Raw genomic sequence first — 27,992 nt, 5'->3', positions numbered from 1 at the left:
CATCACTGCTTTCATCTGCAATCGCTACACCTACAAATGACGATCAATAAATGATTAAAAAAGAAAATTTTAAGATATTTGAATTACAAAGTAATTGATTCGTTATCGACGCTTTACCTAACAAAGTTGAACTATGTTTACTGTCATTCTTCCTTATGTAAGAGCAATAACAAACTAAAATACAAGCAACCCATTTGAAGAGTAAAGAGGCTAACAACAGATGAAGACTTGTAAGTTCTGAACATAACATATGAAGACTTGCTCCAGTCTCTTACTATAATCAATTTGATAACTCGAAAATTTTCTAACTCTCCAAATTCTTCAAATTTTCGGCAGAGTTTTCTTTGTAAATACAACTATCCCAAAAAATGTAACCTGCTCAAAATATCATTATGCCATACACAAAGAACCCCAATCATTTGTTATCCCAAACAAGAAGCTAAATATTTTCTAACTTTCAATATTTCCATAACAACAACAACAACCACCTAGTATAATTTCATAAGCGGGGTCTAGGGAGGGTAGTGTGTACGCAGACCTTACCCCTACCCTAGAGGTACAGAGGCTGTTTCTGAATAGACCCTCTGCCAAAATCCTAAGGACATGGTTTCTAATTTGACTATCACTTTATCCACAATATGGATAAAAGGAAGTTAAAAACTAAACTGAGTATGTAAGCATTACTACAAAAAAGGCCTTTGTCAGCGGCAATAAGGTAATTGTCGCTAATAAATTTTTTAAGCTGAAATATTAGCAGCATATGACCATTGGGGAGTAAAAGATATTCTTTAGTGACACTAAAAAACAATTGCCACTAAAAATCATTAACTGAAACCAATTTTTATTATTTTAACTTTCTCTCCGTACAAAATAAAATAAAATCTTCCCTCTAATATTTTGGACAAGAATTAAGCATTCCCTCCAATTAGAAAAAAGAAACATATTCCCTTCTGCCAATACGAATTTTGCCAAAAAAGATAACAAAACCTATTCCCTTTCGACAGTCTCCGGCCTGCAAAATCGCTCCAGTTAACAGTCTCTGGTTAACAAAATCGCTGCGGCCTGTGACAGTCTCCGCCCTGCCACAGCTCCGACGATCTTCTTCCCAAATCCCAGGTAACTTTCTCTTCTTCCCCAGGTAAATTTTGCGAAATCTGTTGTCAATGTTCTCACTCTCATCTGTCTTCCCCAAATCTGCAAAATTTTGCAAAATCTTCCCCAAATTAGTTAAGAATGAGAGCTCTGATTTACGAAGCATGAATATATCGGAGTTTAAGGTAAGAATAATTCCGTCATGACTGCTAATAAATCAATATCAGTACATAAATTACATACGTCAATGGGTTGCAACTGGAAGGCGGTATCTACTCTTTGGACTTTAGGGGCATATGACGATTAATGCCGAGTTAAATTAATCATGCTTTTGACTTTCTTGTTTTGTTGTGATGCCATATTGATTCACTACTTCCAGTATTATGGCAAATAGGTTGATATAGTTTGAACTTTCTCCTAAAATCCGTTCCCTTCATGGAAAATGGATTCAAGTTATATGTTATTTTCCTTGTTATAAATGCAAAGAAGAAAACATTACAACAATATAGACTTGGACAACTTAAAGAAGAAAAGAGAATACCCTTAACTTAATTTGTCTGTTTGCATGTTTTCTTCAATATATATCAGATCTTCCCCAAATCTGCTCAATTATGCTCAATCATCCCTGTCAATCTTCTCCCTCTCATCTGTCTTCAACTTCTCTTTTCGTGTAGGTTTCAAGATTGCTGCAGAAATCATTATTCTCCTTTACTTTCTTGTCTTGATCGGAGAAAAATTCTTCTTACCAGGTACCAATCTGTACTTTCTATATCAACGTTGCATACAAGAAAATCTTATTTCCTCACTTCTGGTGGTAAATTGCATATCCCCTATCACTGTTGTCAGAGTATCTGAAACTTCTATTACGGCTGCAGTTTCAACTGCCTTTATCCAGTAGGTTTTTGTACCACAATGTATAGTTGCAAATCTGATCCATATGCAGTAGGTAACAATATAGTTCCTACGTTACTAGTTGCAGCTCCTCATTGCTAAATAAACTAGTAGTAGTAATCTAATGACAATGATGGGATATCTTAAGTTTGTTGTTATTTGTTACTTTCAGTGTAAACAGGATCTTACGCGTAGAGCAACAATCTGGATAACTTAAAAGGTTTTCCATGTTATTATCCATTTACTACGCTGCAAAACACAATTAGTTGAAGTGAGCTATACGATTTTCTCTGCATTCAGTCTATTCTGTTCAAGTTAGAGATCATCAAATTGAAACTATCTTCAGTAGGAAAGAAGTTCTTAACGTGTAAAGGTTGTAAAAATAAAGTTAGTTGCAGCTTTTAGTTTCCTTTAACTTAGCACCACACAGATTCAAGTTGGGTAATAGCTGGATGTTACACTTGTAGCATACGTTTGGTTACTTGATTTTTGTTTTGATTTTTGTACTTGTAGCTTGCGGAGTTATAAAGTTAGCAAAAATTACATGATATAAGGTCATTCCCATAGTGATCACCAAATAAAGAAGCTGATCCTAGTGTTGGATTGACTAGGTATAAACAGTTAAGCTTCCAAAAAATGAGGAAGCACAACTCCATTTTTCTTTGTCCCTTGGCCTGTTAATCCTCCATGAATTGTCTGGTTTTAGTAAGTAGGAAAACTTCTAAACACAGTGAAGCATTTTCTATAAACACTTGTGTGTTTGTTGGTTTCTATTGATTTTGTGATGTATCTAAGTGAGCCATCAATACTACTGATAAACTTGCTACTTGCACATATTTCTGTTTAACACTGTTGTCAGTATGTGCAAAATTGGCATAGCAAAGCCACAAAACATCTCAATTCCCATTTTTGAAAAGAGAGCTTGTGGGTAGCATTTCATAGTTGAAATTTATTTAGTGGGAGAAATTCTTCTCTAGTGTCTTGTAAACCGTAAGCTTAATTTGTGTAGCCTCCTGATGTTTTATATGACCAAAAGGAATTATATAGTGCAGGACTGTCTGTAGAGATTCAATGAGCCTAGCATGTTACTGCAGATCTTAGGATTGCTTGCAAACATGGTCTGCCATATAAGTGAATTTCTAGAGGAAAAGCTACTTCATATTAATATTGACTCACCTCTGGTTTCTCAAATATCAAGTCATCAGGGGCAAAAGGAACCATGTAGGATGGCAGATCACATCGTAGTATTGCCTGCAAAATTGATAGAATTAATCAGCAGGATGAATGATGAGTCACATGTACATATCATAGGAAAAAAGCTACATACTAGATCCTTGCTTAGTCTAGCCAGCTCCGCATTGGATAGCAATACCTGAACCAATTTCTCTGGCAACCAACATGGTCTCTTGCCTATACCTTGTGTTACGATATTGGAAAACAAGAAGAAAATTGACACCTAAGGCTTGGAGCAGAGGAGAAGAGAGGACAAGGGGAGTTCAATAATTCGGATAAAGCTAAGGTATCAACAAATCTTTAAAACACCCCTAGTTGATTATTTTCAGTGTTCTGATTTTAGTTATGCTCAATTTTTATTTATAATTTATAAGATATCCTTTTAATATTTTAATGACATAGGTGTACCCAAGCAAATCGAAACAATATGGCCAATCAAAGTTGGATGAGCAGGTAAATCTGTAAAATTACTAACTAAAATATTTCAAAATCCTTTTTTTCATGCATATCTTACATCAATTTTATTGTATTAGGTTGTAAATGGGATAGTGCCTACACGAGCACAAATTTTCATATTAACTCATACAAAACGTAAGGATGGTAGACTACTGGATGATCATTCTGTCAAGGCAATCGTAAGATTTCTTTTTTCATTAAATTTCTAAATTGTGAAATAGTTAGGGGAAAAAAACTTAAAAGCGAATAAATAAATTCCAAATTGGATTTATTGTGTATTCTATTGTTAGGAATGGTAAATGAAAGGATGAGCAATAGTGAGAGCTCTACTGACCAACCTCCTCACAGTGTTGCTTGGAAAGGCGATGTGTATTCCCAAGTATTCGAAAATGACAAATATGGGTATGTTCGTGGTTTAGGACTTGGTCCAACTCCTTCTGTTCTATGGGGTAATAGGTCTTCCTTAGGAAATATTGTTGCAGATGATTCTTCTAATGAGGTTATACAAATATTAGAACAGGAGATAGTCAAGTTAAAGGAGAAACAAAATGAAGAAATGAATATGATGAAACAAAATCAGGAGAAGATGCAATCAGAATTACTCCAAATGAGACAATTCATGCGCAGATATGCTCCTAATGTATCTATGACTCAAAGTAGCAATGGCACCTCATGTGAACAAGTAATTCCATTACATAAGCTTTAGACATTTTTAATGAAATTCTAATCATATAAAAGTATTGTTATCTAACATGTTAATATTTATTAGATCCCTGATGCCAACATTGGACATGAACGAGTACCACAAACATCAAGGATACCTAGTGTTGCTGAAAATGCTCAACCTTCTCACGGTACTACTCATCTTTGTGCCAAAGGAGACGGAAGAGCCAATATTGAATTGATTACAAACCTTTTCCACATGTTGCTGGGCAGGCTCTTCACAACAGGTATCATTAAAAACACAAATATGTTATTTACAACTACTCCTACGTTCTGAGTCAAATCTTTCCTCCGAATCATTGTAAAAAACAAATATATCTTTTACAAGCCTGAGCACTAAAGCAGTATCATTATTATTTTGTGGTCCTCAGTACCAGTATCTTAAGAATCTGCTATCATAGGACAAAATAATATTCCATTATTCATGGGAGCAAAATCTAGTCAAGGAGGAGACATACAACAACAACAACTCAGTATAATCCCACTAGAGGGGTCTGGGGAGGGTAGTGTGTACGCAAACCTTACCCCTACCCTGGGGTAGAGAGGCTGTTTCCGATAAACTCTCGGCTTCATCCCTCCAAGAACTCCCCACCTTGCTCTTGGGGTGACTCGAACTCACAACCTTTTGGTTGGAAGTGGAGGGTGCTTACCACTAGAGCAACCCACTCTTGTCAAGGAGCAGACATAATAGACTGCATTTTCATAGGTTCTGTGCATTTTGAACAGTTGCAGTAGCTTGCTCCATTATTTGGTAAGATACCCGTGCCTTGTCTAGTTGTTCTCACCAATTATTTGCTTTTTAAAAAAAAAAAATTGAGACACCAACTTGGCAATATAAAATCATATTAATTTGTTGTTTCACCAGGTTCATTTGGAATTTAAACTGATAGCTTAATATTTTTAAGGTTCACAAAATTCAGAATTATCTGATAAGTGATGATACATATGCTTTAAAGTGTCTTACCCAGGGAATTCTGCTGCATATGAGTGAGCTTTGAATTCCTGTTGTACACGGGGGCCAATGTTATCTGAAGGAAAGATAGTAGTAAGTGGTTATCACATGCACAAATGAAAGGAGAAATACTTGTATGGAATTTGAGTTGTCTTAGAGGCTGGTGAAGAAATGACATCCCCAATTACACACAATGACTTGTTTATGAATTGTGACAGTGATGGAATCTTCAAGATATTTTTTCACATTGTATTTTATCTTCTGACACAGTTATTTTATAATTTCAGATCATACAGTTTGATGTTCGATAATTTAGCAGGTGGAATATTTCAAAATGATGAAAAGTTGCGGAAATCATTTGAATACCATCATTCGTCTGGATTAGTTATATAATGACATTAGCTATTTCCTTCAAACAATGTAAGTTTAGTTACTATGACATCAATATTAGTAATTCCTTATGTTTGTTAACATTTAATGAGATATATTATGTTTCTTTTGAATTAATATTAATATATTTTCTTATTTGGGTCATATTATGGATGAATGCAGTAACTATTATTAATGGTGGCTACACTATTGCTATTACCGCTTGTGACTTTTAACGCAAATTTAGTTGGATATACCAGCTATATAAATGGACGATAAAGTGGCAAATTAAGATGTTTTCACAAGGGATATTGCAGCCGTTATAATCACTGTAAAATAATTGCCGTTAAAGATATTGACTTTTAGCGGCAATTTAGTTTAACATAATAGCCAATAAAATGGACGCTAAAACGGCAAACTAAGATATTTTCAGAAGGGATACTATGCCCATTTTAATTGCCACAAAATAATTGCCGTTAAAGACGAACTTTTAGTTATTTTGAATTAAGTGGCTATAAAAATGGATACTAAAGGAATGTAATTAATCGATATGGATTGGATTTAGTAGCCATTATAATTGCCGCAAACAATTGCCGTTAAAGATGCAAATTTCTAGCGGCAATTATTTTGACTTTAGCGGCTATAAAAATGGATGCTAAAGGAGTATAATTAGCCGTTATGGATTAGATTTAGTAGCCATTATAATTGCCGCGAACAATTGCCGTTAAAGATAATAATATTTAGCGGCAATAAACCATACCTTTTACCACCTTTTGTGACAATAGCCGCTAAAGGCTTTGCTGACCCTGACTTCAACGGCGAAACACAAATGGCCAGTAAAAGATATAGCGGTTATTGTTATTGCCGCTAAAGCCATTTTGTATTGCCGCTAAAGCCCATTTTTGTTGTAGTGAAGATCACATCCAACTATTAACTTAAGGTAACTCAACAGAAATTTGCTAACTGAAACTCAAGTTAATAGGAAGTCATATTAATTTCATCAATACTACACTCATGATACATTAGCATTCGATTTTTACTCTTAGCATACAAATCCCAAAAGAAGAGGTGTTAAGATATTCAGGTTAACATAGATATAAACACATATATTTCATTAGAATCGTATAGGCATGATTCTACATGGTGAAAATCTTTATACACAATATTTAATCCTATAGACACAATTTCTACCATTTGAATGAGATTTAAAGGCTATAAAATCCCAGAACACATTGACAAAAATATCTTCCGTTTTCATATTACGTTAAAAGGATTAAATAATGTCAAATCCTATATAACTCAATGATTAACAAGTTCTATTATTACATAGTTTACAAATGAAGATTTTTAATATAAACCTCTACCTCCTAACTAGTTGAAAAAAATAAAAGTTTACAAGATACTTGATACACAGAGGAAAATCTCAACAAAACTCATCTAATATGCAATGTTAAAACTTAATATATAACTAGTCATGTAATGCCTCTAACATACAGAAAAGAAAAAAAAATACTAAGGCACTAAATCTAACCAAAGCAACAAATACAGAGAAAGAAACTTGCGTCAATGGACTGCTAAAACACGGATACCTACTGCCATGTTATGTAAATGAAGATGAAACTAAAACATTTTGGAAGCAAGGATTCGACCAAATAATACCTAAACCGAAAGGCGTAAAAATGACTATAGTATAATTGTACACTAAGGTACCAAGGACGATTATGTGTTCCAAATGTAGATGGGGTCCGGGGAAAAAATCATGACCGAGGCACACAATTCCAGGTATTTCGTGTACCCAAGCTCTACACAGATGTATCATGATCTTAAGGAGGTCTATTGGTAGAATGATATGAAGAGGAATGTAGCGGACTTTGTGACAAGATGTCCAAATTGTCAGCAAGTGAAGGCCGAATACCAAAGGCCCGGTGGGTTGGCACTAAACATAGAAATTCCAATGTGGAAGTAGGGATGATCAATATGGATTTTGTGGTAGGACTCCCTCGCGCTCCTCGCAAGTTCGACTCGATTTGGGTGATTATGGATCGACTCACAAAATCAGCACACTTCTTACCTATTAAGGCTACCGACACAGCAGAATAGTATGCTCAGTTGTATATCAAGGAAATAGTCAGGTTGCATGGCACTCCGGTTTCTATCATCTCAGATCGAGGGGCACAGTTCACAGCTAACTTTTGCAGGGAATTTCAGCAAGGTTTGGGTACTCAGGTGAATCTTAGTATGGCCTTTCATCCACAGACCGACGGGCAGGTAGAGCGGGCCATTCAGACGCTCGAGGATATGTTGCACGCTTGTGTTCTTGACTTCAAGGGTAACTGGGAAGATCATTTGCTACTCATAGAATTTGCCTACAACAACAGTTATCATGCTAGCATTCAGATGGCACCATTCGAGGCTTTATATGGTAGGAGATATAAATCTCCTATTGGATGGTTCGAGATTAGGGAGGCAGAGTTGATAGGGCCAGACCTCGTGCATCAGGCTATGGAGAAGGTTAAGATCATTATGTAATGGTTGAAAACTTCTCAGAGTCGTCAGAAGTCCTATTCGGATGTGCGTCGTAGGGATTTGGAGGTCAAAGAGGATAATTGGGTATTCTTGAAGGTTTCCCCCATGAAGGGTATAATGCGGTTTGGTAAGAAAGGGAAATTGAGTCTGAGGTATGTCGGACCATACAAAATCATTCAGAGGATTGGTCGGGTGGCTTACAAGCTTGAACTACCTCCAAAGATGTCTTTAGTGCACCCGCTATTTCATGTATTCATTTTGAAGAAGGTGGTTGGAGACCCGTCGATTATTGTTCCAGTTGAGACTATTGAGGTTAATGAAGAATTGACTTATGAGGAGATTCCAGTTGTCATTCTTGATATGCAGGTTCGAAAGCTGAGAAATAAAGAGATTGCCTATGTGAAAGTGCTATGGCGAAACCAACAGGCTGAAGAGGCCACCTGGGAAGCTGAGGAAAGGATAAAGAAGAAGTACCCTCATTTGCTTGAATAACTATGTAATTAGGTAGTTGTGTTCTATGAAAATGTTAAAAGCTTACCTTCTATGAATTTTGTATTACTTGTACAGTTGATGTTAAGAGTGTTCCTTTCTGGTATTATATATTGCTTATGAGGCCACGGTTGGTGTTGTTTTCATGTTATGTTACGTCGTTGGATTATGTATATGTTGTTAGGTTTGGGTTATGGGTTTCTCTGACAGGTAGATAGGCCAAATTGTAGGGGAAACGCTGCCGAAAATTTTGGAAATTTGGGGAGTTAGTCAAATTTGGAACTGCTGGTGTGTGAACTAAGAGCCGAGTCTCATTGGATGCTGATGGTGGATTTTGACCCTCATTCAAGGACGAATGATCTTAAACAGGGGAGGATGTAAGGTCCCGTATACTAGAGCCCGGGGTTTTGTGGTGCTGAGGCAGGCTAAACTATGAATCGCACCTCAATTCAAGCCTAATGAACTTTCAACTTTTACAACTTGCGTCGAATTATATCTAATCAACCTGGAATGACCTCAAATTTTGCATGTAAGTCCCAAATGACATAACGAAGCTATACCAACTTTTGGAATTGAAATCCAAACCCGATATCAACAAATTCAACTCCCGGTCGAACCTCTCAACCTTCTAGACCTCAACTTTCTAACTTTTGCCAAAATGCATCAAATCAACCGACGGACCTCCAAATCCATATCCGGGCATACGCTTAAGTCCAAAATCACCATACAAAACTATTAGAATTATCAAAATACCATTCTGGAGTCGTTTACATAAAAGTCAAACTCCGCTCAACTCTTACAGTTTAAGCTTCTAAAACAAGAATCATTCTTCCAAATCAATCTCAAATCATCGAAAAACCGAATCCGACCATTCACACAAGACATAATACATAATATGAAACTACTTGAGACCTTAAGCCAGTGAGCGGGATGTAATTCTCAAAACGACCGATCAGGTCATACATTCTCCCCCTTTTAAAAAAATGTTCGTCCTCAAACGTGCCAAGATCCGTTTCGAAGCCATGAAATCACTAAATGAACTCACCATAAATTGTATGGCCTCGTAAAATTTTACTAGAACCCGGGGTTTTGTGGTGTCGAGGTAGGCTAATAAGTTTGAGGATTGTTGAAATTCTTCACGGCGAGCTTGCTCGCCGTGGTACGGACTTTTGGATTGTACAATACGTCGGAGAGTTGAAGGAAATATTGTGCTGAACATGGCATTTTTGCGGTCCACTATGCGACCATGGCATTTCGGAGGGAGATTTCATGGCGCGTTATGCGACCACATAACCTTTTGCAGGCTACATAACGGCCGCAGACCTGACTAGGCCTGCCCAGTTTTGGGACCATTTCATGGCGCGTTATGCATGCATGTACCAACAAGGTTTGTGGGAAGGTTGTTGAGCATAAATGGGTAAACATTGGGTTGTGGGATGAAGGAATCCACCATAGGAGAACCTTGAAATCATAATGCACACCTAGAGCTTGATAAAATTCTTAAATGAGCTGAAACAACGCATATCTTCCTAACTATGGTTCAATTTTATTATGTCTCTAAATAGATCGAAGTTGCTAGGATTTCCGGATCATTGTAGTAATTTTAAAAAAAACTAAAAGCGAGGTATGTTGGCTAAAATTCTCTCTTAGAATGGAATCCCACGATGTTCTCGTAAATCTCAAGTATGATGGGCCAAGTTCTTATTTCTCATGTTCTGAGTTATTCATTATAAATTTGACTATTCCGAATAAATTTTGTGTCGAAAGATATATGTTCAAAACGTGTTCCGAATGCTCTTATCATATTATATTATCCTTTGAGAATGTGTTCAAAGTATGGGTTGCGTATTGAAATGTTATGACCTCAAGTCGTGTTACAAATAAAAGTTATTATGCCAAATTGTGTGAGAAGACTCGATGTGCTTAAAGACTCTTAATTGCTCATATCTTTACTTAAAGTTCTTGATTAGACATGCCTTAATGTTTATAATCCATGATGATGTTTGAAAATGAAAGGGGTAAGCATGAAATATGAAATACGGCTAGCGTGCCAAAAATGATATTATATTTATGGCTGCTAGCGCCAATGAAATGAAAAGGTGTGAAATAGATTATGAAATGAGCTGAAAATCCTTTATATAATAAACATTTTGGGAGTATCATTAGTCATCGAGGAAGGGTAGGTTGAAATAACCTAATCCCAAAACTACACGTGTCGGTCTAGGAGTGATTGAGGAGTAAATCCCGGTACTAATGTGTTGAGGATATTCCCCTTAAATGGGATGAGATTGATGTGTAATGTAATATTTTGGAGACTTATAAATGACGTAACTAATGGTAAGGAATTGGTGTTGTTCACATAATCTTCTCATGCTCTAATTAATGAAATATGTCTTCACTTTATCAATGGGTAAGTTCGGGTAGAAATCATCTAGTAGGCTTGCTTGACCGAGTTATCTCGATTAAGCGTCGGTCGCGCTCCCCGAGGTCGGGGCGTGACATACATATACTTGTGGGTGACCCCACATCACCCCAATACAAATAAGTCCGACAACACCATCTCAATTGAAGATTATTATTCCTTCCACCTATACCGATTAGCCTTAGAACCAAATTTTCAACCTCCGATCATTTCCCAAAGACCCGATTCCCACATAAACACAATGTATCAAACTTAACCAGTTGCAACAGCTCTTGCATACACCCACAAGATATAACCACATGATGTAACCCATCATCCATATGCCCATAACAACATCTCTGACCACAATAGCTGCCCATAATTAAATCCTGCGCCGGCAAATAACCTCATATCAGCTAAAACCTTGTCCCAAACCTTCACAACACTAACAACGATGCAAGAAACTTGAAGATCTAAAAACACTCACCCAAATCAACAAGTCACACCCAACGCCACATGGGCACATACCTTGCAAGCTAAACCCAATAAGCACAACTTGAATATGACTGAATATGGAAAGAGAAACACATGAGAGAACTATCAAACAAGTCCAACAAGCACAACTCCCTATCAGTACCATACTACAAATCCATTCCACAAAGGAGAAACAATACATATGAACTAGTCACAAGGATCTCATCCTAATATAACTCCACCGCGGCATGTAGTTCAGTCCAAACACATCCATCCATATGAAAATATGAGGATCCCATCCTCATCTCTAAATCACAATTACAATACACATCACATCAACCGAAACCTTCCACTAACTTAATTCCGTAAACAAAATCACAATACATAACGGACTTCCCATACCGATAGAGCACCTAAATCACCAATCATAACCATACTACCCAGAAAGCACATCAAAACCTACCATAATGAGTAACAGAAAGTTCATTCTAGTCTCATAGCTCTCAATAGGGAACAAACCCAAACGATAGACACGGGCTACCACTATAGAGTCTCTAAACAAATGTAAACACATAAGCAGAGTACAAGAATCATGAAACACACCTGTATATAAAGCAAGATAGGAGGACTCACTCTCATAAACAGGACCGGATAAAAATAAGACTGATGCTCGTCTTTGACAAATCGTAATAATACATGTAACGACACCATCTGGTGTAGCATCCTTAGGCTTACCATGGAAAGCATATCAACGGGTTGGGCCTCCTCCTCTAGGGCGCCCTCTACCCACCTGTCCTCCACCCCTAGTTGGTTGTGCAGATCCTGAGAGATTATCCCACACTTGGGAGAGGTGGATTTCATCAGAGCACTCAGGCTATAAGCTCCATTCCAGTCGCTAATCCACCTATGCGGGCGTGGCTATTGGTATTGAGTTGGTGCCGAATAACTGGAATAACCGATGTAGGAACCCCGTGCAGGTGGTGCACTAAAATATGATTGCCCCATATGAGTACCCTGAGGTCCCTGACTAACTGGAGCACCACGCATAATTGAAGTGTGGAATGGACTGGCCGACTACCTGAGCCTCCACCGTGATGGGTCATAATTGAAGAGTAAAATCCACAAAATCCTCCAGAACCTCGAAACTTCTTGGTCTCCTTATCCTCCCTCTCCTCACCCGAATACGCTCTAACCTCTTGGAAATCTTCACAGCCTGCTGAAATGGAGTGTCAATCTCCAACTCCTGAGCTATGCTGAATCTAAAACCATAACGGATCCCCTCGATAAATGTACGGACTCACTCTCTGACTATAAGAACCAAGGTAGGTGCATGTTAGGATAGTTCGCTAAACCTAATGGCGTACTCCGACACTATCATAGTTCCCTGGCGCAACTGCTCGAACTCTGTGCGCCATGTATCCCTGAGGGTCTGGGAAAAAAACACCCTCAAAAACATCTCTGAGAACTGAGTCCAAGTGAGTGGTGTTGCATTCGCTGGCCTTCCCTTGTCATAAACCTGTCACCATTGATTTGCTGCTCCTGATAGCTGAAATGTCGTAAAAGAAACCCTACTCACCTCCACAATACCCATGGTGCGGAGAATACGATGAAACGTCTCTAGAAAACCCTGCGCGTCCTCAGTCACTGCGCCACTGTAAGTAGGAGGGTGATACTTCTTGAACCTCTCAAACCTCTGTTGCTCCTCCTTAAATGCCTCTGGCCTGACCTTAGGCTGAACCGTGATAAAAGTTTGTACTGGCACCACACCCAGAGTATAGGCGGTGGGAGTTTAAGCTCCTCCCCCAATCTCTGAAGTAGTTGGTGCAATTGGGATCAGTCTCACATGAGCCAATGCCAAACATGCTCAGGAACTGCGCTAAAGTCTCCTAGAGTCTGAGGGTAACAATAGGCGCCTCCGGTGCCTGTCCTCCAACCAGAGCTATTGGCAGTTCCTCAACTGCTGCTCATGCAGGTGCTCCAGCTGTGGCACGTGCCCCTCCTTGGTCTCTCACGGCTCTAGCAAGGGGAGGGGTGTCTGCTCAGTGGATCCGATAGTGCGTGTCCTCACCATCTGTGAGAGAATAGAGATACAAAGGCTCAAACATCAAAATTAACAAATCCGCACGACAAGAATGAAAGAAGTGGAATTTTCCTAATAGTTTTTTAACCTCTCGAAGATAAGTACAGACGTCTTCGTACCGATCCGCAAGACTCTACTAAACTTGCTCGTGACTCGTAGAACCAAAGAACCTACATCTCTGATACCAACTTGTCACGGCCCAAAATCTCACAACAGGTGTCGTGATGGTACCTAGTCTCTAAGACTAGGTAAGTCGATTACTAACAACAGTTAAGCCAGTTTAACAATTATATTTTTTAAAAGTAGATTTTAATATAAATACCGAAATAAAGGTGAAACAAGCCTATGCAGCAATAATCACAAACAACCTCCCAAGACTAGGTAATACAGAGTCACAAACTCTAGCTGAATACATAGAAATATCTCAATAATAAATTACAATATTGTTCGGACAACGAGTTAACAGTACAATAAAATGAAAAGGACTCCAAGGGACTGCGATAACCAAGTATCTCTACCTTGAATTCTTGTGATCAAGAAACTAACTCTGCCTGAGTTCGATATCTCCAATACCTGGATCTGCACAAAAATATGCAGAAGTGTAGTATGAGTACACCACGGTCGGTACCTAGTATGTATTAAGACTAACCTCGGTGGAGTAGTGATGAGGTACAAGTCAAGACACCTACTAGTCATATTTACCAGTGCAGTATTAAGTATAAAGATAATAATGAAAGCAAGAATTGCTCACAATTAGTAAATTGCATCAAGGAATAAACATGTGATATAAAAGGTAAAGTAATCAAAACACCGTTAAAGCACCAGTGAAACCAAATAAGGTAAAACAAATGACAACCAGCTAATCAAGCCGTTCTAACACAAGCCTCACAACAACATTACTCCAAGATAACTTATCTCAAAATCACAAGTCACGAGTCCCAAACCACAAATCATATGCTCATGGCACCTCGTGCCCACCTTATTTATCACAACCGCATGGATAACTCACATGCCAATATCTCAATCCGCCTAGCTTAGTCACAGGCTCACTATCATAATCCACCCAACGTGGTCACAAGCTCAATATCACAGTTGAAGTAGATAATACAAGAATACATGTGCAAGATCAATGAATGTCAAGTTTCTTCTGAACTAGTTTAAGTGGCATGCTACGGTGTATGCTTGTGCGGGTGTACTAATCCAGTCCAAGTCAACAAGTAATATCAAAGACATCGAGTTTCTCATTGGAAGCAACACAACCAGTCACGTAAGGTGCATGACATACATATTGAAATTCACACCGTCACACGAATATCATTAACATTATACCCCCATGCTATCACATGTCATCCCTGACATAGCCACCCTTATCTCACCATATTGATAACATCATAATAGCCACCCTTATTGCTCCCCCCAGACAATTACACATTAGCCACCTGTATCCCTCCGTATAATAGCCACCTGTATCACTCTACCCAGACATTATATCAATAGTCACCCGTATCACTCCGCACAATCAACAACAATGAGATGCCACCCTTATGCTCCGCATAGCAACAATCAATCTACATAACAAATAACATGTGCTAACATCATAACAACACGATATACAACTCGTACCACAAGTGCACGTAGGTCACAACCTTTCCAAAACAACAATACCAATATCATCACAACACATATCCCATGGCTCAACCACGATGTGTACAAAAGTCTCAATAGCAACAAAATGGAATGGGGAAAATAACTCAACAATGAACAATACACCATTAAACAACAACTTCAACTAAAGCAAGTTAACTTCAACTTCGATTAACTTATTAAGAATAAACTCAATAATGATGGTAGTTCCATAAAATGGCAACTTCAAGTCCAATTGAATGACATAAGCTAACAATAAAAGAGATGGTCATGAAATAGCAACTATGTCTAAATGCATGAGAATATCCCGACAACAAAGGATATCATGTAACAATGATTTCATTAAGAATAACTCAACAATAAAGAAGGTTACATTAGAATAAAAGAGGTAACAATTTCAAATAAGGCATATAAGAGTAAACTTGACAAGTAAAAGATATGACATGTGCTAACAACTTCAAATAAAGCATGTGAGAGTAAACTTGACAAATAAAAGATATAACTTATGCTAACAACTTCAAATAAATACATCAAAGAAGCCTAAGAGTCTAAACCGGTCAATTTTGCCAAATATAAGCCAGGTACACACTCGTCACCTCATGTACATGTCTTCCACATTACTCAAACAATATAATCAACCCAAATCCCAAGGGGTAGTTCCCCCACAAAAGGTTAGGCAAGATAATTACCTCAAAGAAGCTAAATCAATACTCTAAGTAGACCTTCTCATGTGAAACAACCTCCATACATATCGAATCTAGCCAAAATAACTTAATATCATAAATAAAAGTCATACGAAACAATTCAGGATAATAAAGCTTTGATCTTTAATGAAAACCAAAAAGTCAACCCCAAAAGTCAACCTCGAGCTTACACTTCGGAACCCGACAAAACTTACAAAATCCAAACACCCATTTGATACGAGTCCAACCATACTAAAATTATCCAATTCCAACATCAAATCGACCTTCAAATCATAATGTTTTGTGTTTTAGAAAATTTTTACAAGAACCCCCAATTTCTCCAATTAAAATCACTAATTAAATGATAAAAACAAATATGGAATAATGAAATATAACCAAGTTCGAGTCAAGAATACATACCCCAATGCAAATGGTGAAATTTCCCTCCACAATCGCCCAAATTCGAGCTCTCTAAATCAAAAAGTGATAAAATGACAAAAACCTCGCAATAGAGTACTATATAGTCTGCCCAGGTCTTCCTCTTCGCGATCGAGAACATGGCTCGCGATTGTGAAGCACAAAATCATAAGCTGCCAAATAACCCTACACGAATGCGATACGCACCCCGAGAATGTGATGAGTAACTCCTCAGCCACACTAGATACACTTCGCGATCGAGTTCTTCCTTACACAAATGCATAGAACTGCAGAATAATAGAGAAACCAGCAACTCTAAAATATGAAGGAATGGCCCATAGCCCATCCGAAACACACCCGAGGCCCAAGACCTAGTCCAATCATACCAACAAGTTCAATAACATAACGTGGACCTGCTCGAGGCCTCAAATCATATCAAACAGCATCAAAACTACGATCGCACCTCAATTCAAGCCTAATGAACTAATAAACTTTCAAATTCTACAACTAGCGCCGAATCATATCAAATCAACCCAGAATGACCTCAAATTTTGCATGCAAGCCCCAAATGACACAACAGAGCTATACCAACTTCTCGAATCAAAATCTGAACCCGATATCAATAAACTCAACTCTCGGTCAAACCTCTCAACCTTCCAAACCTTCAACTTTCCAACATTCTCCAAAATGCATCAAATCAATCTATGAACCTCCAAATCCAAATATCGATATACGCCTATGTCCAAAATCACCATACGAAGCTATTGGAATCATCAAAATACTATTCCGGAGTCATTTACTCAAAAGTCAAACTACGATCAACTCTTACCACTTAAGCTTCTGAAACAATAATTATTCTTCAAAATCAATCCTGAATCACCCAAAAACAAAATCTGACCATACACGCAAATCATAATACACAATAAGAAGGTACTTGAGACCTTAAGCCATTGAACGGGATGCTAATTCTCAAAACAATCGGTCAGGTCGTTACATGTGCTTATCTACTTGAGTGTAATGACCCGACCGGTCGTTTTGAGCTTTAACATGTCGTTCGGTGATTTGAGACCTTGAGTAGATTCTCTTTATGTATTATGACTTGTATGTGTAGTTGGTTTTGATTTTCGAGAGATTTGGAGTTGATTTAGAAGAATAATTCTCAATTCAGAGTTGATTTTTAAAAGGTTCGGAATTGAGATTTGAAGGTTCCTATGGGTTCGTAAGGTGATTTCGGACTTGGGCGTATGTTCGGGTTGAGTACCAGATTCACGCCCTGACCTTAGGGAGTGGGACTGACACTCAACCTAGGTAACTTGGTCAAGCAAGCCTACCTGGTGCCTACCAACAAACCTTTCCCATAATTAATTCAAGAATAAATACGGAAAGATAGTCAATCGAGAGGATAAATTGTACAATGCCAATTTCATTGATTAGGAAATTCCATTTATAGAAGGCAAAATAATACAAGTTCATAGTTTGTAAGTGAGATTAACTGACAAGAACAATGCTTATAGTTTTCCCCATTCAAAACACGACCCGCAATATGTCTACGACCTTTAAATAAACATGAGAATAATATGGAAATGCCGGTGACCAGGCCCCTCTATAACTCAAAATGATATACAAATGTTAATACAAACATAAGGCCCGATATAGAGTGGGTCTCACCGAATCAACTGAGAAGAGGGTATACCTATCAAGAACCTATGCCTCCTGCTGAGGAACCACCTGCATCCATTAAAGATTTAGCGTCCCTGGTAAAAAAGGGATGTTAGTACATATAAAACAGTACTAGTATGTAAAGCTAAATACCCTCACATGGAATAGAATGCCAACACGAGAAGAGAGAAACATGGAAGAAATAAAAAGATCAATAATATTTAAATGCCAAGTTAAAACATAATTAATTATCAGATAAGCATTAATATTTTTCGTAGGGAGATCATTAACTACCTATCACCACTATGCACGTGGCATGGAGTCCAATGTCGGCTCGTTCGACTGAGCCGTCTCACCACGATATGTGTGGTTCGACATGGTAATATGAATCAAATATAATAATAGGAAGGACATACCACCATGCTCATAGAAAGTAGTCCAATCTTGGCTCGATCTGCTAAGTCGTCTCACAATGATGAAAATGGATCGACATCGAAATAGGAATGAGGAATCACTATGTGCGCGGCATGGTGTCCGATCTCTGCTCGATCGGCTGAGCCGTCTCCCCACAATGTCGTGTGGGTCGACATGGGTACATACCGATGCTAGCAATAAATTCATCCCAACCAAGGGGAATAATCTAATCATAATGCAAGGGAATTTGCCTCTCAATCATCTCCTACACCGGCACGTGTAGCTTCAGGCATGGGCCTTTACTACCCATCCTTCCTCGGTGTAAAAGAGAAATATATATTTGTCTCATAGACTTTTATAAGATCTTTCATTTCATTGACACTTTTAACCATGCATAACATGTTTATTCTTGGCACAATGGCCACATGTTAAATATTTTCTTTCCTTTCATAACATATTCCTTAAGTAATCGAAAATCATAGAAATGTATTCAAATCATTGGAAGGCCATAACTTCATATTCATGTGCATATTCGAAAGAAAACACTAAAATATTTTCAAGAAAAGAGCATGGCATTGGCAATTAAGACGTGTTTAGAGTTTCATGAAAATGTTATAATTCAAACATTTGAAAACCAATGGCTATAAATACACAACTTAAACATTAGAGATTAAAATTAAAGGAGGAGGGCTTAATGGTGGAAAATGTAACATGAAACAAGATCATAAGCCATTGAAACATCAATCCTACTTGAAACATTTTCTCAAAGGAGAGTAATATAATAAGGGTAATTGGAACATGACTTGAGTACACAAGCATTTGGGAAAATCAACCATTATAAGCAATTCGGAACAACAAAAATAGGAACTTTAACAAACCATGCTTGGATTCTATAAGGAATTCGTGGAATACAATTATATGGAATGGTTTTAGCCAACATACCTTAATCGTGCTCCCTTATGATCCCTACTTCGTTCGACTACTCGAAACGCTTCAATCTACCTCAACATAGTTTGACAGCATCATTATTAGTAGGAATTCTCGTGTTTTACGTCTTTTAAGCATTTTATCAAGCACTTAGCGGGAAATCTTGCCTACTACTTCCTATAGAGGTATTTACTCATCCTAAAACAAATTTCCATGCCAACAACCAACCCACAATAGTCCTAAAACAACCAATAACCTTCATTGGCACATGCATGCCCAACCATTTGCTTCCAACCCACAAGAATCACATCCTCCACCCTTCACACACACCAAATTTCGAAATAGATGGCTTATGTATTCCGATCGCCATCCCATAAGACCCAAAATAATCAAATCTTTACTTCAACCCAATGCAAACTTTGCATGAAATCTTAGGGGCAAAAACTTACCCAGTTGGTGGGAAACCTTGTGAGTTTGCATCTTGAATCTCATGATTTGAGCAAGAAATGAAGAGTAGAATCTTTAGAGCTCCTCCCCTTATCTCTCTAGAGTGATCTCTCTCTCTAAAATAATTTGATTCCCCTCTAAAAATAACCCCTTAAGTCCTTATATTAAAATAGAGTCGAGTTAGGAAATTCCCAAAAATAACCCTCCGAATCGAATTTGTGATCACAGAATGCATCACAAAAATGTTATGCAGTCCATGAAATGGTCTTTAAAAATGTGGGTTGGGTCTAGTCAGGTTCGCGACGGATCCTCGGTTCGCGGAACGATTCTGCGGTCACACATTAGACTGCAAAATCTCCCTCAAAACATTCTCATGCTGATTATGCGACGGATATGCAGTTCACAGAATTGCTATGCGGTTCGTATAATCTACGCCAAATGACCCTCAAAATGAATTTTCTTCAGACTTGATCTGCAATGATTTTGCAGTCAGCGGAACCAATCCGCGGTCGCATAATGGACCGCATAATTGCCCTTTTTGCCAATTCTTCTACTCGCTTCACGATGCATTGCACGGCCCATAAATTCGTACCGTAGAGAGCTTGAAAATAATCAACAACCTTCCATACACATTAGCTTGACTTTGGCACTAATAAAACCTTAAATCCTTTGTGAACCTTTATGGGCCCTTAGACACTTATTGTCGAAAGTTTGCATTTTGAAGGTTTTTGAATTTGCAAAATTTGATTTGTAGTGGACTTTGGTGTTATTGGACTCCGAGTGATGTTTTGGGACCTTCGATAGGTTCATTCAGTTGACTAGAACTTATGTGTGAAGTTTGGTTGTGTGCCAGAATGTCTAAGTATGATTCAGACGCGTTCGGCGAAGTTTGAAGTTTTGGAAGTTAAGAGAAGGAATTTTATCATTGATTCTTGGTTTGATGTTATTAGCGGCATTTTGGTCCTTTCAATAAGTTTGTATAAGGTATGGGGACTTATTGGTATGATTGGACGGGATCCCAGGGGCCTCGGGTATGTTTCGGGATGGTTTTAGACCATTTCTCTTTGATTTTCAGATACTGATTTCTAGTGTCAGGGGTATTCATCGCGATTGCGGAGAGGGTCTCGCGATCACGGAGTGTTGTGTGGAGCAGGAGAGAATTTTTTCTTTGCAATGTGGTAGTGGGTCTCGCAATCGCGGTAGGTGATCAGGTTGTGCGTCGCGTTCGCGTGGTGAGGGTCGCGAATGCGATAGGTTAGTTAGGCTAGCCTTGGTTGAATATTTTTCAATGCGATCGTGTAAGGTCTGTCAGGATCGCGGAATATGAATTTTTGAAGCCGAAGGATTTGTCCTTCGCATTTGCGGAGTTGCGTCGCGTAGGCATGGCAGGCTGAGGGTCACTATCGCCAGAGGACCTCGCGTTCGCTAAAGAGGATTTCTGGGCAAGGCTAGTTTGCCCTTCGCGATCGCGAGTGTTCTTTTGTGATTTCGTAGAACAATGCTTGGGCAGTGTATATGAATGCAAATCGGGACTTTGCTAATTTTAATCTCATGTCTCTCATTTGAGCGGATTTTGGGGCAATTTTGAAGGGTCATTTTCATCATCTATCACAAATTAAGAGATTCTAACTCATTGGGAACTAAAGCATATGGATTATATATGGATTTAAACATGAAATGTTTAAAAAATTGTGGAATTTTTGAAGAAAACCTTGAAATGATATTTTTGAGTTTTGACCATGAAATGGGATATGGAATTGGGAATAAATCCTAATTTGGGTTCGTGGTGTTATGGGTAATATTTATCTTCAAGAATATTTGAAATCCAAGTGCATGGGCCTAGGGGTGGACTTTGTTAACTTTTTGTGTGGAGTTTAGAATTATTTCTAATTGTTAAATTACGAGTTTTTGCGTATATTTTGATTGGTTTTGCACGTTCTTTGACTAGTTTCGGATCGTTTGGCATTAGTTTGAGGTTTTAGATAGGTGTTGGAGTTGGTGATCGAATTTCAGAGTGAGGCATGTCTCGTGTCTAATATTGTAAGAGGGAATTTACCCGCGTAGGTGTTATACTTGTTACGTGTTGTGTTTTATGGGAGCTATGCACATATGAGGTGACGAGTGTCTGTGCGTATACTAGATTCTTGATAATGTCTGGGTAGGCATAGACTCGCATCATGATTTACTTGTACTACCGGAGTTATTCTTCCCTGTTTTAATACTTTAATATGTTTTTGCCTGAGACTGAACATGCGTTGAGTAACGACTTTTGCTATTCTAGAAACTTGATGCGCTACTTGATTAGCCGTGTAAATTAAACTCTCTCTTACGAATTCCTCTCGCGTTGTACATATTTATCCAAAAGTTTCTTCAGTTCATAACTCGCACATATATTCGCGAGTTGGGCTTATGACCCATCAAAAGTTTCGTCATTATTATGGGATCGGGCTAAATGCCTATGGATTGGGCTATATGATTTCGGTAGTATTATGAGATGCCTCTATGGATCGGGCCGTACGACCTCGGTAGTGTACATTATTATTATGGATCGGGTCATACTACCTCGGTAGAATCGTGCATAATATTCTATATAGAGTTAGCTTACCTATGAGTCTTCCTTACTTGAGATTTGATATTTTAATAATTTATGGATCATATATATATATATATATATATATATATATATATATATATATATATATATATATAGAGGGCCATTTATAAAAAAGTAAAAATTACATAATGTTTTCTAATGTCATTCATGATGTCATTAGGAGTAAGTGCTAGCTGATGTCACGGATGATGTCAGCTGTGATTTCATTGTGGTGTCATGCTGATGTAATTTCGGATTAATTTTTCTGAACATTAAATCAAGCTCTTCTTCTGTATGTATTTATGTATGTATGTATGTACGTATGTATATATTCCATTCGAGGTAGTACTCGATATCTAAATGTATGTATGTATGTATATATTCCATTTGAGGTAGTACTCGGTATCTGAAGATTTCCTATTTCCCTTCTATTGAGGATCATGTTATACACATATATCTATTTTTGTTTCTTTTACTTGCTACGCTTCATGCCTATCTACTTTTATTGTGCTTTGATTATCGGACTACTAGTAAGTATCGATCTCGACCTCTCGTCACTACTTCTTCGAGACTAGGCTATATACTTACGAGGTACGCATTGATTTACATACTCATACTACACTGCTGCACTAATTGTGGAGGTACTGAGATAGGTATATTTGGTGGTCATACCGGCGCGTAGTCGTAGTTGTTATGGAGACTTTGTGGTGAGTTTCTCTTTGTGTTATGATCCACATGACATAGAGTACCCGTCCTATTCATTTATTGTATTCTGTCTATTTTCTATTCCAGACGATTATACTAGTAGAATTGTATATTCTAGTAGATGCTCATGCACTTGTGACACCAGGTTTTTGTCATGCCCCAAACTTGGAAAGGCGTGGCCGGCACCCGATGCCATACTCGGCCTGATCACACCACTCTGTAACTTTGAACTATAGAGGGGTAGCCCTCAACTTAGGTCGATGATGCCTACCTACAAGCTGACAATACCAATCAAGGCTGACTAGGCCCTCTTCTGAATCATCTGAAAATATCGTCTATCTCATCTAAGGGGTAGACATACCCAAAATCTCATATACATAACTGTGCAGGCTAACGAGGCTGTCATGAACGTCTACAACCAGCAATACCAAACTCACATGCACACAGGGCTGGCAAGACCACAATACTAACATCCAAAATATACACGACTCATCTACAAGCCTCTAGAGATAACAAAATTGTATCATGGTCGGAACAGGGCCTCGACCTACCTATTAAACCTATATATACAAAATGAACTTCAAAGTCTAGACCTGGTAACTTCGAGGGAGTGAAGTTTACCAATCAAGCTGATGTTTCGCTCTTTCTACTGGGAAGGTCTATCCGACTGTCTAGCAGGACCTGCAGGCATGAAATGCAGCGTCTCCAACAAAAAGGACGTCAATACGAAATAATGTACTGAGTATGTAAGGAAATTGAATAACTAAAGCTGAAACTGAACTGATAATATAAAAACTGAAAGTAACTAGAAGTCAAAGATGATATAAAGATATGCTTACCTACTGATACTAACTCAACTCTCTCAATATAGTAAGTAAAATAGTTGTACGTTCCTTTAAAGCTCGGTACTTGTACCTACTCAGCAACTCATAGACACTCGGCCATACTAGGCTCGGTATATCGGCCATTCTGGTCTCGCTCATATGCGTTCGACCACAGTAGGCTTGGTATGTAACTTAACATCTAATCAGAGGTTGCCCAATAGGGGCCTGCCCACTAATTATAGCTTGGTGGTGGTGAAAATACTGTAACAATATGTGTGTGTGTGTGTGTGTGTATGTGTGTATATATATATAGACCCTCTACTCTCTTGACTGAAGGAAGATAATACATAACTGAATATAAAGTCTCGATAATGGAGAATACTATAACTTATGAGACTAGGATAATGTACATAAGTTCAGGAATCCGAACTTCTCTTTATGTCTCGTTATCAGACGCATGTAGTTACGGGATCATGCCAAAATGAAGGAAAAGTTTAGCCTTAACATAATTATCACAATCTGTCCAATAACCATGTTGAACTCGTCTCGTCGCACTTTAATCTATAACAACGATAATAATGCTATCGTTAAGCTATGAATGATGCAACTATTGTACAAGGAACGACAAGCTTATTTTATCTTAAAACGAGCAGCATCTCCCCAAGTCCATATTAACAACAAGAACACATACAAACTTCAACTATATACTTTCAGCACCACAACACACCCAACAGCTCAACAACACAAGTCAATCTACACAACAACAAGTGCACAAACGTCACCAACAAAACTACTATTTAGCACGACGAGCGGCAAGCTTGGATTGGAACCAAACCCCAACTCTTTTTCCCATCTCCCCGGTACTTACAACACCATCAACAAGTAAAGAATATAAACATATATATTTACCTGACATTCCAACCTTATATCCATCGTAAAAGTAATATCAAATAGCTCAAGCAGATATAACAACAACATGAACAATTTCTAGATATTGTATGGTCACTTCTTCTCCTAATTACAACATCATCAACATACTCAACATATTGACTAGCATAAAAATAATAAAAATATTATAACCAAGCTATGCCCCATAATTTCTAGCCATATGAAGTCATATATACAACTCCAAAATGGTTCAATAAGAGATAACAACTTCTTATAACAATTCAAGTGTTATCTTGTAATTCTTCATCCAAATAACTTAACCAACACATAGACAAGCTTAAGAAAAATCAATAGGGTATTATGTTTACCTTAAATAATCATAACAAACTCGAACAAAATCTTCCCTTGGCTTAAAAGCACTCTTAATGACATCACAACACCATAGAGACTCTTTTCTTCACTTAGGCTAACTTTTGTAGAACTTGGAACCTTGTAGAACTGTTATGGAGGTGTTTAGAGATTTGGGAACTGTCCTTGGTAGAAAATGACAAATAAATGAGCCTTCCAACCACTTTAAAATGTTCAAGGGTCGCTCACCGCCTAAGTGGGGACCACAGGGAGTAGCTTGCGCAGTCTCATGAAAACGCGAATATCTCTCTATCCTGATGTTATATTGACGAATGGTTTAATGTGTTGGGAATTAGACTCATGGATATTAAATTTAATGGGTGGATATCCCTATAACTCCAAGTATATTAGGAGAAACACTCAGTGATATTAGACCCAAAGTTCAGTAAAACGTATGAACATAACTTATGACGACTTTCATCGGCTTTTGTTCTACAACTCTCTTGACTTCAAAACACAACACACAACTATAATATGACTAAAATAACTCATAAATAACCTTCATATAAGCACCCTAGTCTCACCCCAAAGTACGAGTTATAACATTCCCAACTTGTCGACTTTCGACGAAACTTATTTTCTTCAATTCATTTAGCTTCTAAGCCTTCCAACCCTCTTGGTACTTGTTGTTTATGATCTTAAATGTTTTATACCTCCAAGGTAATATGACTAACTTACTTTATATACTTTCAAAGATGATCTCATTTCTGAGTTTATATCAGTTGGCTTACGACGTACTTTTTAAGTACGAAAACATGGGGTGTAACATCATCCCCCCCCCTCCCGGAATATTCATCCTCGAATGTTGACTGATGCGCTTATCAGTCTCATAATCTATAGCTCTTATGAATACTTAATACTATCCTTGTCATCTAGGCAACTATGTTGTGAATAAATCCAAAGGTCAGGGCATCCCCCCCTTATGCCTCTTTCTCACACCACGACATGTGGTCGGAATTCTTCCAATCTCATAACTGTTGCTACCTTCTGCCATGCAACGGTACGACTCTGTCCTTGTACGCACACCTATGCGACTCTTCTCACCTTTTTCGTCTGACTTTTAGCCAATCTCTAGGTTACACCCCATATTTTCGTACGTAAAAGTACGTTGTAAGTCAGTTGATGTATGCTCGAAAATTAGATCATCTTTGAAATTACATAAAGTAAGTTAATCATGCTACTTTTCAGGTTAAAAATACTTAATATCATTAACTGCAAGTATAAAGAGGGTTGGAAGATTTAGAAGCTAAACAAATCGAAGAAAATAAGTTTCATCGAAACGACAAGTTGGGAATGTTTAACCCATACTTTTGGGGTGATACTAGGGTGATTAACATGAAAATGAGGTGATATTATGATGTATTTTAGTCATATTATATTCGTGTGTTAAGTATAAAAGTTAAACGAGTTAGGAAACAAAAGTTGACAAAAGTTATCGCAAGTTACGTTCATAATTTTACTTAAACTTTGGTCTAATGTTAGTGAGCTTTTAGCTCAATGTAATTGGATTTATGGGGTGATCTACCCACAAAATTAAATATATACAAGTATAGTTTCGAACGCATTAAACCGTTTATCGATACAACGTCGGAGTGGAGAGATATTCACATTTTTGTGAGACTGCGCAAGCACCTCCCTTTGGGACCCACAAGATCGGTTGAAGTTTATCTTGATATATAAAGTTGTAGTCTTCGTCTCTAAGGCTTATTTCAACCCAAATCAGACCTAAAACGTCTCTCTAGACATCCTAAATACATCTTTAGCATTTTGAAATAATTGCATCATCTGAAACTCTAAATCAAGTCGCAAACATATCAATGCGATTCTTACGACATAGGTAAGACTTTGCCATCCCCTTTTCTCCTTATAACTCGTGTTTTGGAAAGAGCGTCATGGATAAGGAAGCTTTTCACCTCTGTATTTTATTTATACAAGCATAAGTAAGGGTGTGGATCAAAGAGAACAAGGTTTGGAAGCAAAAACACAAGAGGTATGTAGGGTTTTCGTTTCGTTCTCGGCATGATTTGGTTTAGTTATGTTCTAGCCTTTCCTCTTGATATTTTAAGGGTTGTTCAAGGGAAATTTAAGGATGTATTGTATCCTTGTATAGTATCCAATTCCATATGTGAATTATTGAAGAAACTAGTTTAGGAAAAAACACAATAAAAACAAAAAGGGCGAATTACCCATTTGGCCTATGCCATCCGAACATCCGTTTATTCGGTTCCTTTGATGTTTTTATATATACCTAACACCCATATGATTCTAATATATTCACTTAAGAATATATAAGCTTAATTATCAGGTGTTGATGCTTAGATTATTCCTAAATCACATTTAGACTTTCATGTCACAAGTTAGCCACTATGAGTCAACATTACATTCAAAATTCCGTTTTATCGATTGTTTGACACTATTGTAGATAACTGGATCTCCTTTATTTTAATGTTATCATCTTGGCCGGGTATCCATTCCCGTATATATTGTGGTGCTTGCTGTTGGTTTTAGGGATCATCAAGTTTTAGGAGAAACTCCGCCGAAAATTTTGGAAATTCAAAGAGTTGGACAAATCTTGATTTCCTTGGTTCTAAACTGATTATAGAGGGATACTAATGAGTTAATTAACTTAGTATCTCATGTACATACTCAGTTTCTCCCTAAAATAGGGATAGGCTCCTCCGTCCAACTTATGGATGA

At 37.8% G+C, this 27,992-nt stretch overlaps 1 protein-coding gene across 11 annotated transcripts; it reads left to right on the top strand.

Moving 5' to 3' along the window:
* The first annotated feature begins 909 nt into the window (after positions 1-909).
* On the top strand, positions 910-5,872 carry LOC107801137 (uncharacterized). Of its 11 annotated transcripts, none has more exons than XR_012705998.1 (8): positions 910-1,116; positions 1,767-1,841; positions 3,031-3,502; positions 3,619-3,669; positions 3,750-3,851; positions 3,963-4,074; positions 4,188-4,354; positions 4,442-5,872. XR_012705998.1 is itself a non-coding variant. In XM_016624429.2 (8 exons), exons 6-8 carry the CDS (start codon positions 3,965-3,967, stop codon positions 5,384-5,386), a joined length of 594 nt encoding a protein of 197 aa, XP_016479915.1. In that variant the 5' UTR covers positions 911-1,116; positions 1,767-1,841; positions 3,031-3,502; positions 3,619-3,669; positions 3,750-3,851; positions 3,963-3,964; the 3' UTR covers positions 5,387-5,872. The 11 variants fall into 11 exon arrangements, 7 of the variants coding, with proteins under 7 accessions (XP_016479915.1, XP_016479910.1, XP_016479921.1 ...); XR_012706000.1 differs by having other exon boundaries at positions 911-1,116; positions 3,036-3,502; positions 4,193-4,354; XM_016624429.2 differs by having other exon boundaries at positions 911-1,116; positions 3,963-4,354; positions 4,442-4,622; positions 5,364-5,872.
* Positions 5,873-27,992: the final 22,120 nt, after the last annotated feature.

Source organism: Nicotiana tabacum, chromosome 23 (genome assembly GCF_000715075.1).
Source record: "Nicotiana tabacum cultivar K326 chromosome 23, ASM71507v2, whole genome shotgun sequence".
Lineage (NCBI taxonomy): Eukaryota > Viridiplantae > Streptophyta > Magnoliopsida > Solanales > Solanaceae > Nicotiana > Nicotiana tabacum.
Note: the sequence above shows the minus strand (reverse complement) of the source record. Positions and strands in the feature narration are given on the sequence as shown.

Bases quoted from the DNA above. Each gene is read 5' to 3' on its own strand.
- LOC107801137 (XM_075246468.1), top strand. From the start codon at position 3,965: ATGGTAAATGAAAGGATGAGCAATAGTGAGAGCTCTACTGACCAACCT. The intron at 4,355-4,441 runs GTAATTCCATTA...AATATTTATTAG, and splicing joins ATGGCACCTCATGTGAACAA to ATCCCTGATGCCAACATTGG.